Source organism: Talpa occidentalis, unplaced genomic scaffold, assembly GCF_014898055.3.
Source record: "Talpa occidentalis isolate TD23 unplaced genomic scaffold, MPIMG_talOcc4v2.1 talOcc4.15, whole genome shotgun sequence".
Taxonomy (NCBI): Eukaryota; Metazoa; Chordata; class Mammalia; order Eulipotyphla; family Talpidae; genus Talpa; species Talpa occidentalis.
Genome location: NW_023601543.1, coordinates 75,725,539 through 75,738,117, shown reverse-complemented (window position 1 = coordinate 75,738,117; position 12,579 = coordinate 75,725,539). Strand labels below are relative to the sequence as shown.

The 12,579-nt window shown below is 45.6% G+C and overlaps 1 protein-coding gene across 4 annotated transcripts in view; it reads right to left on the bottom strand.

Annotated features, from left to right (window-relative positions):
• PCYT1B (phosphate cytidylyltransferase 1B, choline) overlaps positions 1 to 12,579 on the bottom strand; it is a 114,438-nt gene that overhangs the window by 60,448 nt on the left and 41,411 nt on the right. For 3 of the 4 annotated variants that reach the window (XM_037512591.2, XM_037512590.2, XM_037512592.2), the window contains exon 2: positions 4,634 to 4,733. In XM_037512591.2, coding sequence (XP_037368488.1) covers positions 4,634 to 4,733 — 100 coding nt within the window. Of the gene's footprint in view, positions 1 to 4,633; positions 4,734 to 5,221; positions 5,273 to 12,579 lie in introns of those variants that run through there. The other variant, XM_037512593.2, reaches the window with a different exon arrangement.

Genomic DNA, 12,579 nt, shown 5'->3' with positions numbered 1-12,579 from the left:
CTCCTTGGTGGCACAAAGGGTTAAGCACCACACTATGAAGCAATCCACAGCCACTGCAGCATGAGTTCGATCCCCACCAGGGAGCTGACCCACATGGCACAGCAGACCTCTCCTGTCTCGCCCACTGCTCCCCTCAGCAGTGTATTTCAGTCATTCTGCCTGTTCTGTTCCCCACTCTGTCTCTGGTGGGTCCTCTCACCCCCAGCACCTCTGGCCTGTACCCCAGCTCTTGTATGCATAAATAAATATTATTTAAAAAAAAAAAAACACACTGAGCTGTCACCTCATGCCTGTTGGAATGGCTATCATCAAAAAAGACAAGAAGTAACAGGTGTTGGCCAGGAGGTGGAGGAAAAGAGAACCCCAATTGGTGGGAAGGTAAGTTGGTGCAACCCATATGGAAAATACTGTGATGGTTGCTGAAAATACTAAAAATCAAACTATCATATGATCCAGCAATTCCACTTCTGGAGATTTATCTGAGAAAAAAAAAAGAAAACCTTAACTCTAAATTATATGTGCACTCCCAAATTCATTGCAGGATTATTTACAACCAAGACACGAATGCAATGTAAGTGTCCATCGGTGAATGAATGGATAAAGAGAATGCTGTATCGCTATACAATGACATATTATTCAGTCATTGAAAAAAGGCAATCTTGTTATTTGTGACAACATGGATGGACCTTGAGAATATTTTGCTAAGTGAAATAAATCAGAGAAAGACACCGTATGCTCTCACTTATATGTGGGGGAAAAAAACCAAAAATATAAAGTAAAAACATGAGCTGATAGGTAGATACCGAGACAGACTGGGGGTTGCAGAAGTGGAGGAACTGGGAGCTAGGGAAAATGGGCGAAGGGTGTCAAAAACCACAAACTTCCAGTTACATAATATAATTAAGTCCTGGGGATGCCCAGCATGTGACTACAATTAATAATGCTATATTGCATATTAGAAAGTTGCTAAGAGAATAAATCTTAAAAGTTCTCATCACAAGAAAAAGTAGTCTAAGTGCACATGATGATGAATGTTGACTAGACTTATTGCAGTGCTCACTTGACAATATATACATGTATGAAATCATTGGGAGGTAGACCTGAAATTAGTATGTTATTTGCCAATGATATCTCAATAAAAAAAAAAGTGAAAAGGGGAGAATTTCTTTTCTATGACTAGTTCACCTTTGCTCCATCTCACTCCTGTATTGAGTCACCAAAGAGCTACCTCAAAATGTACCACCACCTTATTGGAGCTTGAGTCTCCGGGTTTAACCTGCTTGGTGGTGAGACAAAGTTCAGATACCCAATGAGCTTGAGGCCGGCTCAAAGCATCAGACCAAACTCTCTCTGATTCCATTTCAAAGGAAAAGCTCCTTCTCCTGTCCCAAACTTCCATTCATTCACTCACAAGGTATTTACTGAACGCAGAGTACTTCTCTAGGTGCTGAGGAAACAGCCGTGAGCATGGCAGGTAGCCCTGCCACTATCAGAGGTCACAACTACTGTCTCTTCTATCCATACACCTTCCACTCTGCAGTTCAAAATCGAGCACAGGGCCTCCCCTGGTGGCGCAAGGGGTTAAGACACAGCCTGTGAAGCTATCCGCAGCCTCTGCAGCACGAGTCTGATCCCCAGCCGGCCAGGGAGCTACCCACATGGCGCAGCAGACCTCTCCTGTCTCGCCCGCTGCTCCCCTCAGCAGTGTACTTCTGTTGATCTGCCTGTTCTGTTCCCCACTCTGGTGAATCCTCTCACCCCTCACACCTCTGTCCTGTACCTCTGCTCTTGTATGCATAAATAAATAAATCTTTTTAAAAAAAAATCAAGCGCATTTCCACTGAACTGCACGGTCTGCCCGGCCCTTACTCTACAGTGCAGTCCCTATGGTGGACCAAGCAGGGGGTTTAGGTGGAAGGGACTTAGGGTCACATCATAACTCCCCCTAGTCAACTAGAACATTTGACAAGTAATTTCTCACTTGCATCATCTGCGGAAAGGAGACAGCACTACCCCTCCCGGTTTTTGCAAGGACTAAGTGAGGGTACAGGATCTAGCACCTAGCAGATTCTACTTTCCTTCCCTGTCCCTACAACAGAAGGGTCCTTTTATGCTTGGGCTGAAGCTCATGCTTTAACTTTATTTCAAATTTGTTCTCTTCATAACCACTGGGACTTGCGTTGCATCATTTCAATTTATTGTCAGGTCAACTTTTCTTACGGTATGGCCCGCAGACCACTGACTTCAGAGTCACCTGAGCTGTTTGTTAAAAATGCAGATGCCAGGTCTCCCTGGTGGCGCAAGGGGTTAAGTACCGCACTATGAAGCAATCCTCAGCCTCTGCAGCACAAGTTCGATCCCCGGCCTGCCAGGGAACTACCCACATGGCACAGCAGACCTCTCCTGTCTCGCCCGCTGCTCCCCTCAGCAGTGTATTTCAGTCAGTCTGCCTGTTCTGTTCCCTGCTCTGTAACTGGTGAATCCTCTCACCCCCTGCACCTCTGGCCTGTACCCCAGCCCTTGTATGCATAAATCTTTTTTAAAATGCAGATGCCTGGGCCCCAGCCCAGAGATAGGGGTGGGGAAGAAAGAGCAGGAAACCTACTTCTTTAACAAATTTACCAGGTGCCCCTGTGCACACACAAGTCTGGGAACAATGGTTTAGTGGCTCTGAACTTCCTCCCCAAGCCCCTTCTTGCCTTTCTCAAAAGAAGTGCACACACACAAAAAAAACTTACTAACTTTACTCCCTCATCTCCCTTCACTCTCTTGAAGGCTATTTTTAAAGAGGAAGCAGAGTGTCACGGTTGTGAGATTAAGCTCCAACACCAGCAGATTTGAGATCTCATTCCAGCTTTATACTTAGCAAAGGTTCTCAAAGTGTGGTCCCCAGTGGCAGCACTGCTTGGAAACTAGTTAGAGATGCCAGCTGTAGGGCCCCACCCCAAGGGACAGAATCAGAAACTCTGGAGCTGGGTCCCAACCACCTGTGTGTTAACAAGTTCTCTAAGTGATTCTGATGCAGGCCCAAGTGTGATTCCCACTGTCACTTACTAGCTGGATGACCTTGGGTAGACTCACAGCTTCTCTAGACTTCATTTGTGAAATACTGGACTTACACCCCTAAATCAAACATAGTGTTATAAACCAGCATTATCTTTTTTAAAAAAAGATTTATTTATTTGTGCATACAAGAGCTGGGATACAGGCCAGAGTTGTGGGGGGTGAGAGGATTCACCAGAGACAGAGTGGGGAACAGAACAGGCAGACTGACCTGTTCTGCTGAGGGGAGCAGTGGGCAAGTCAGGAGAGGTCTGCTGCGCCATGTGGGTTGCTCCCTGGCCGGCCGGGGATCGAACTCGTGCTGCAGAGGCTGCGGATTGCTTCATAGTGTGGTGCTTAACCCCTTGCGCCACCAGGGAGACCGAACCAGCATTATCTTAATAAAAAACCCCACTGTTCCAAAAAACAAAATCTTTTGGTTCAGTTCTTAGAGGGTAGTTCTTAAAAGTACAAAATAAATAAGTAAAAGTGATAACCCCGTAGAGTAGTAAGACCGCAATGACAGGATAAAAATCTAGAACTTAGCACACAGTATTCACTTACTACCAAACAAACTGTTACTACCATTGTAACTATCAAACAAACTGTCCTTTGCCCTATGGAGTCTATTAAATTTGAAATATTGGGTTTTTTTGCGATGGTGAGTGAAAACCATTGAGTTATGCCATCTTAAATGGTTCAAAGCTTACCTGTTAAATTAGTCTTATTTTTTACGCCATCCAGCTGGAATGCCACTCATTTACTCCTACATGGGTCTCTATCTCTGTCTGTGCCTTCACTATTCCTGTTCCATACGCCCAGAATACCCTTCTACTTTGTACCCACATACTTCAAATCTCACTTTTCCCCCAAAAGATCAGCTCAGGTCTGCTACCAGGTCTCATCTGTCTGCTCCAGGTCAAATAAAACTGTCAATACCACCTTGTTGCAGGGCATAATCCCTAAACACGCACGTGCATGGTACAGGTGAGCTTTCTGTCATATTCAGTTGTATTGTCTCTTTAATGATAGTGAAAGTGCTGGGGAAACATCTGGCACCTTATGGTTATTCCATCTCTTCTCTCGTCCACCCTCTGGTATACACTAAAAGGTGAATGAATGAACAAACTCCCAGAGCAGAGCCCAGGCTCTTTAATGTAAGGCACATTTAGAGAAAGTTTTTCAAACACAGACTTTCAAGAATAGTCCTATTTATACTAGCTTAGGTTTGTATGAACCATCACAGCTCAAAAAATGCTTTGGTATCTTTAACCAAGTCAAGTTGTTCCCAAAACCTTATGAAGCAGGAATCACTGCCCCCATTTTGCGCCAAGCAACAGATTCAGATCATGTTGATGATTGGCCTAAGGCAGCAGAGCTGGGGCTCCAAGGTCAGTATTAGGCCACTGCTACTTTTACTTGGTAACTTTGTTTGGTCTAGTTGATCACTGTTGGTGCTTATCCTTTTGACATTATGCTATCATCTGTATATTTAACTCTCTGAAAGCAAGTGTTGCTCAAATAATAACAGGCCTTCTGTCTTTAGATGTCAAGACAGGGCCCATTCAGAAAACAAGAAGTACAGCCTCACCTGGTGTTCCTAAGCGGGCCTGAGCAATGGTCAGTTTCTCATGGGGTGCTTGGCACTGGCAGCTGGTTTCATCTGCAAATGGGGCTGGTGCAGTCAGGGTCTAGAAGGGAAAGAGAGAAAGGGGATATAGTCTGGCAAACTCCTTTGGCACTAACTTACCCTGCGTTTTTTTTCTGTTGGCTACACAGGTATGATTAAGAAGCAGACTACATCCGCTGAGTCTTTCAAGAAATGCAGTCCTATTAGAAATAAAAGCAGGGACATTGACACTGAAACAGTTTCTTGACAGATGCTTCAGAAGCAACAAGAGCTCTTCCGTGTCTACTATATGCCAGGTACTATGTGGGTACCCTGGAGATGTTATTTCTTTTAAACCTCACATTGCCCTCCAATGGCTAGGAACGTTTCCCTTCCTCTAGGCATTGCAGCCATCGCTACAGAGGATAATGTTATTTCTATATTACAGAAAAGGAAACTGAGGCTCCGCAGGATTAAGAAATATGCTAAGTCACACCCTTGGAAAGTCATAATGCTCAGCTTTGAACATTTCACAACCAATGAGGGAAGAGTTGAAACATTTACACTTACCCACACCCTGGGGTACTTGGCTGGAAGGAATGTCATACTCAGAAACGCGGCAGACACCTGTATTTCACACACCGACCTGGCCAATCACAAACTCTGACGTCTCTTCAGTGCAAAGGCCAAAGCAGTTGTTATCGGTGCCCTGAGGGGGGGCCTGAAAGTACAGCATTTCTGGCGGGCTGCAGATAACTGCTCCTGTGGTGGCTCCAACAGCCACCAACGGCTGGAGGCCCCGCCCCAGCAGCCTGGGCTGGGGCTCTGGGGAGCGCTGAGAGAGATGCAGTCACTTGGAAGCCTGCCCAGGAAGTGGCTCTGCATTTTTAGTCAGCCTCTTAAAATGAAAACCTTACTCTCTCCAGAAAGAGGAAGACAAAACGAACAGTATTTTTGTAAAGAGGGCGAGCACAACCCAGAGTGGTCCACTGTAGTCCCTGAACTATGTCATTGCCATGGTCATCACTACATCATCTTGGTTTTTTTTTTTTGTGGGACCCTCGCCGGTGGCCAGGGATCAAACTGGCGCTGCAGAGGCTGCAGGCAGCCTCACAACCCAGCGCTCAACCACTGCACCACCAGGGGAGGCCCCATCTTTGGTATTTTTAAAGCCGCTGTAAACATTGCTCATATTGCTACCTGACTTGTCTTCTTAAATAGCACAGTAGACACAGGTGTTCCTTAACTTGGGAAGATGCAACTCAAGAATGACCCATACATTTGAAGAGGGGCTGCGACCTGCTTCTGCCCTTCCTTTATTCATTCACTTGCTCATTCAGCTACGTGGCAGGCGCTACCTTAGAAGAGGGGGTAGAAGTAGGGGTAAGACCAGACCCATCATGGAGGAAAAGACACTGGCATCTGCACTGCCAAGAACAGATCCTTACCCTGCCCCACCCCTCGCCCCACTGTAGCACCTTCCCCCCAGGAAGCTGGTATCCTGGCCCAGAGTTGTTTGGAGACCTCCCACTTGCCTGAGTCTTTCTTAACCCCACCCTCCTGTTCAGGGCTCTCAAAGCAGACCAAGACTTGGGACATGGATTCCAAGAATTTGAATCCACCATTGGTTTGTTTTCAAGGCCACACTAAGGTGACCTTGTGGGCCATGGTAGGTCGGAATAGCACCTGTCGTGTGGCAACAGGGTGCAGTGACAAGAACAGATGCTCTGGGCCTCCCTGGTGGCGCAAGGGGTTAAGCACTGCACTATGAAGTAATCCACAGCCTCTGCAGCACGAGTTTGATCCCCGGCCAGAGAGAAACCCAATGGCGCAGCAGACCTCTCCTGACTCGCCCGCTGCTCCCCTCAGCAGTGTATTTTACTCAATCTTCCTGTTCTGTTCCTTGCTCTGTCTCCAGTGAATCCTCTCGCCCTCCACATCTCTGGTCTGTACCCCAAATCTTCTATGCATAAATAAATAAATCTAAAAAAAAATTTTAAAAAATAACAGATGCTCTGTAGCCACAAAACCAAATTTTCAAATCCCCTTTCTAGCATTTACAGGCTGTGTATTCTAACATGACTCTTCCAGCTGAAAGAACGGACACTAAAGGTAACCTAAGAAATGAACGATTCCATTAAGGCTATGCTGGCACAGAAACTGCGGGGGCAAGAGGGTGAATCTAGCCTCAGAGTGGCCCCAACCTAGCTATTCTCTGCCAGGATTCTTTCTGTCCCACCCCTATTTACTACATTAAAGTCTCCACTCCACTTCTACTCCCCCATAAGCTTCAGCTTGAATATGGCCTCCCTTCCCAATGGTCATGCAGCAACCTTTGATTAAGCCTTTCAGTGCCAGCTCCTGCTCCCACCAACTTGTTGCTTCTTTCCATTATTCCCCAATTCAAAGTCCTAAGGAGAATCAGATGGGCCAAAAGCTCATCTTTTCAAACCAGGCCGCAACCAGGACTGGTGGGCACTGAGACCCACCAGTGGCTCTGGCGAGGAACGGAAAGTGGAAAGGGAGATGATGGGTGGCCTGTCACTGACCCATAGCAGGAGTTGCTATTGGAACAAGAAATGTATCTGACTTTGTGTGCTAAAAGGAAGTTTTTCTTAACTTAGGTGACTCCCAGTTTCATCTGTAAAATGAAACTACCTCGCAGGGTTTCTGTGAGAAACAATGCATGTAAAGTAGTTGGAGCTGGCACTCCATCAATTGTGGCAACTATTGCTATTAGTGTCCATTATTCCATATCATAACACTGCGATAACCATGCTATAGATTGTGATACAAGATCATAATAGATAATGTATTCTTAGGCAATATTAATGGGGGCCCTTAAAAAGGAGAGTTCCTAATAAAATAAAATAAAATAATAAAATAAAATAATAAATAAAATAATAAATAAAATAAAATAATAAATAATAATAATAAATAATAAAAAAAAATAAAATAATAAAAGGAGACTTCCTAATAGAGAGGGAGGGGGAAACAGTTAATGGGAAAAAACAAAAGTATGTGACCTTATTTTTACCCAGACTTAGTGAAATAGATCACATGACTTACAGACAAATAGTAGCAAGCCTCAGCTTAGACTCCCTATCACCCAGATCGTGTCAAATGTCTGTTAGCACATGTTATGTGTTTCAGATGATGTTAGATGTTTGGAGGCAGGTAAATGGAGAGGGTGAATAAGAAAGGAAGGAATATAAATGGCAGTAATCCTCAAAGGCAGCCCATCGAGAATGGGAGACAGTATTGGTTTGAAAAGGCTTATTCAGTTTTCAATGACTTTATGGGCGGGGGAACCCCTATCCTTTTCAACATACAAATCATAGAAGTGAAACCTGGGGGCAGGTAGAGATCATCAGAGGATAAACTACGCTGCCTCCCAAGCCATGTTCCAATTCAGGACTGCGGAGGCACATGGCACTTCTATGTCTAGCAGAAGATAACAAGGAACATGAAGGGTTAAAAGCCCTGGCCCAGCACCTTGGACCTCACATGTGCAAGGGCTGTGCAAGACCACAGACATGGAGGCTGCCACACTACTTCTTTCTGTCTAGTTTAAGATTTCAGAACACACAGTCATTGCATGTGAATGTCGCCCATTTGTCATGCCAGTTCTGGTCACAAACCACACCACAGTACATACCAAAGCCACAGTCCCACCAGGCTTTTTAAGGGGCCAGACATTAGATATTGGGCATTTTATCTGCAGAAGGTGTTCAACTACACATTTCGAATATTTACTTAAAAACAAAAGCTCTTGGATGCTATGTAAGATATACACTGTAAACATTACATGAGCACAAAAAATGGCCAGCAGAACCTGCACTTCGGCAATGTGCATCACTAACAACTGGACCAACCAGACAGCAAGCTAATCAACCAATCACAACATGGCATCGCACCGCTGATGGTGCCCGCCAAGCCCAGAGTTGCTTGTTTAAGCTAAGCTGCTCTTAACTACAGTGGGGCTATCTAGTCAGACCGGCCTAAGATCAAATCCTAGCTTCAATATTTAATATCCATTTGATTATTTATTTTTTTTTTTAAAGATTTTTTTTTTATAGAGGCATGTTTTATTTATTTGTTTGTTTGTTTTGTTTATACAAGCACTGGGTACAGTCAGAAGCACGGGAGGGTGAGAGAATTCACCAGAGCCAGAGCAGAGAGCAGAGCAGGCAGAAGGACCGAAGTACACTGCTGAGGGGAGCAGCGGGCGGCAGGAGAGGTCTGCGCGCCATGCGGGACCCTCCTCCCGTGGCCGGGGAGCAGCCGGAGATTGAACCGGCGCCGCAGAGGCCGCCGGCAGCTTCGCAACCGAGCGCTCAACCGCTGCGCCACCGTGGAGGCCCTCCATTTGATTTTTTAGATTTGATTTTTAGAAAAATACTGGTTCCTCTTCTCACAAAGATGGTGCTAAAAACAAAGAAGGCAGCCCCCACCTTTCCCAAAGCCAAAGTCAAAGCAGAAGCTTTGACAGCTGAGAAAGCAGTGCTGAAAAGCATCTATAGCTAGATGGATCCACACGTCACCCATCTTCCAGCAGCCCAAGACACTACGGCTCTGAAGGAGCCCAAATATCCTGAGAAGAGCACCCCCTAGAGAGCAAGCTTGACCCTGTGCCATCGGCAAGTTCCCCTGACCACTGAGGCCGGCCAGAAGAGAGAAGACAGCACACACCTGTGCTCACGTGGACGTCAAGGCCAGGGGGCACCAGACCCAACAGACTGAAGCAGCTCTGTGACACTGACATGGCCACGGTCAACACCCTGATCAGACCTCTCCGCAGAATAAATGCAATGTGTGATTAGTATCTTCCTTTCACCACTCCAGAATCCCCTCCTCCCCACCCTCCTGTAGCCTTCTCTGCGTGGCTTCCTGTGTGCACTGTTCTAATGGGCTCCCTTGCCCTCCTGTTCCCAGTTGGGTTGGGTCCATGGGAAGCAGGCAAAACACTGGGGGCAGGACAAGAGTGAGCACAGGGTGTTTGTCTCCCTGACACCCCTAGCAAGAAGCATTTGTTGTCCCCAAATGCACAGCTCCAGTGAGAACGCCGTCTCTATAGAGCATTCCACAAGGTTCTGGTAACCACACTCTCCCCTTGTCCCTTCATGCCTACTGGTGGCCACTTTCCAGTGTTTATAGGGTGCTTACTATCCCTTGAGGATTTCTTGAACCCTGCCCACACCTTTGTGAATAACCCCTTTAGGAACTCACTTCAAATTTCCCTTTAGGGCCTCCCTGGTGGTGCAAGGGGTCAAGACACAACCTATGAAGCTGTCTGCAGCCTCTGCAGCACAAGTTCGATCCCCGGCTGGCTGGGGAGGTGACCCACATGGCACAGAAGACCTCTCCAGACTCACCTGCTGCTCCCCTCAGCAGTATATTTCACTCAGTCTGCCTGTTCTGTTCCCCACTCTGTGTCTGGTGAATCCTCTCACCCCCCACACCTCTGGCCTGTACCCAGTTCTTGTATGGATAAATAAATCTTTAAAAAAAATTTCCCCTTTAAAGTGAACTGTCTGTTCTAGACAGGGCCTTGACTGCTACAGCATATTCAGCAGTGTGATGCCAGACTCAGTAAGAGTGTTAGCGAGCAAATGTTGATGAGTCATGTTGGAAGCACAGAGATTAATTGAAAAGTGAATTACTCATAGTTAATAAAGTCATAACCATCTCAAGAATGTCTTCCAGTAGGAAAGAATTTTACCACAATAGAACATTTTCATCAGGATCCACAAGAGAAACAAGAACAGGACTTCAGACCAAATCTACTTCTCCATACAGGCCTTTTACCTCCCGACTCAAGAGCTTTACAACTGCAATTTCAGAATTATAAAAAGATGTTAGTCTTATCCTCAGTCTCATGCTGGGAGGCTATTATTTACTCATCACTGAACATATTTTTTAAAGCCTGATTTTAATTGACATCAGAATATTAATGTCTTTTGAAGATAGCAAGGCAAGAAACAGTAGAGCTTTGGCTGACCACAGGTAGGCCCAAGACACTAGCTGCACTGGATTCCTGGACTTTGTCATTAATTATGTAGAATCTCAGATCAGGCAGCTGGTGCAAAGCCTCACCAGATGCCAATGGCTTGAAGGAGAAGCGGGCCTGGGATGTGGCTCAGACCCAAGAATAATTCATTTTTCACTTAGCTAAGTACAGTATACACACATTGAACTGACAGGCTCCATTAAAAACAGTCAGGTGGATACATACTGATGGAATGATTTTTTTAAAGATTTATTTATTTATGCATACAAGAGCTGGGGTACAGGCCAGAGATGTGGGGGGTGAGAGGATTCACCAGAGACAGAGTGGGGAACAGAACAGGCAGACTGACCAAAACACATTGCTGAGGGGAACAGTGGGTGAGACAGGAGAGGTCTGCTTCGCCATGTGGGTTGCTTCCTGGCTGGCTGGGGATGGAACTCGTGCTGAAGAGGCTGAGGGTTGCTTCATAGTGTGGTGCTTAACCCCTTGAGCCACCAGGGAGGCCCACTGATGGAATGATTTCTCGGGACATTTTGTTGCAAATGCAAAAAGCAAGTCACAAAACAATATGTGCATTATGTATTTGTGTTATATAGTATATCACTTATGGTTAGAGAGAAATGTCACTGCTTAGAAGTAATTTAGAACTGTGCTGCCCAATATAGTACCACCTGCATTCAAATTATGATTAGTTAAAATTAAATAAGGTTAATAACTCAATTTCTCAGGCACACTAGGTAATGTCAAATACTAAATGACCACATGTGGCTAGTGGCCACTATATTAGCAAAGATATAAATATTCCTATCATCAGAGAAAAGTTCTATTGGACAACAACAACCTAGAAGGACACACAAATTGTCAACTAGGGGTTATCTCTGGGGAAGAAGATGCCATCAACAGATGAGATAAAGGGATGTTTTCATTGTTTACTCCATATATGTCCACTATTGCATTTTTATAATGAGAATATGTTCATAAAATACATCTAATTTAAAATAAACTTGAAGGAGCTCCCTGGTGGCACAAGAGGTTAAGCACAGCACTATGAAGCTATCTGCAGCCTCTGCAGCACGAGTTCAATCCCTGGCCGCCCAGGGAGCTACGCATATGGCACAGCAGACCTCTCCTGACTTGCCCGTTGCTCCTCTCAACAGTGTATTTCAGTATATCCGCCTGTTCTGTTCCCCACTCTGTCTCTGATGAATCCTCTCACCCCCCGACCCCCGCACCCCTGGCCTATACCCCAGTTCTTGCATGCATAAATAAATTAATCTTAAAAAAAAAACTTGAAGAAAGAGTTCCTGTCCTCTGAATTCAGAGATGCAGGGAATTTAATCAAGGATCAGGTATCCTGAATATTGAGAGAGAAAGGTGTCTATCAGAAAAAGAGGAGTACTCTGAAAAGTAACAACTATTACCTATAACTGTTAAATGATATTATTCTTGGGTTTGTAGAATTTTTAAAAATCATTTGAGCTTTTAAAAACAATTTAGGGGGGCCTCCCCGGTGGCGCAGCGGTTGAGCGCTGGGTTGCGAAGCCGCCCGCAGCCTCTGCAGCGCCGGTTCGATCCCCGGCTGCTCCCGGGCCTCCGGAGGAGGGTCCCACATGGTGCGCAGACCTCTCCTGCCGCCCGCTGCTCCCCTCAGCAGTGTACTTCGGTCCTTCTGCCTGCTCTGCCCCCTGCTCTGGCTCTGGTGAATTCTCTCACCCTCCCGCGCTTCTGACTGTACCCAGTGCTTGTATAAATGAATGAATAAATAAATAAATAAAATACAAAAAAAAAAAAAAAAAAAAAAAAAAAAAAAAACAATTTAGGGGCCTCCCTGATGGCGCAGGGGTTAAGATGCAGCACTATGAAGCAATCTGCAGCCACTGCAGCACAAGTTCGATCCCCGGCTAGGGAGCTGACCCAC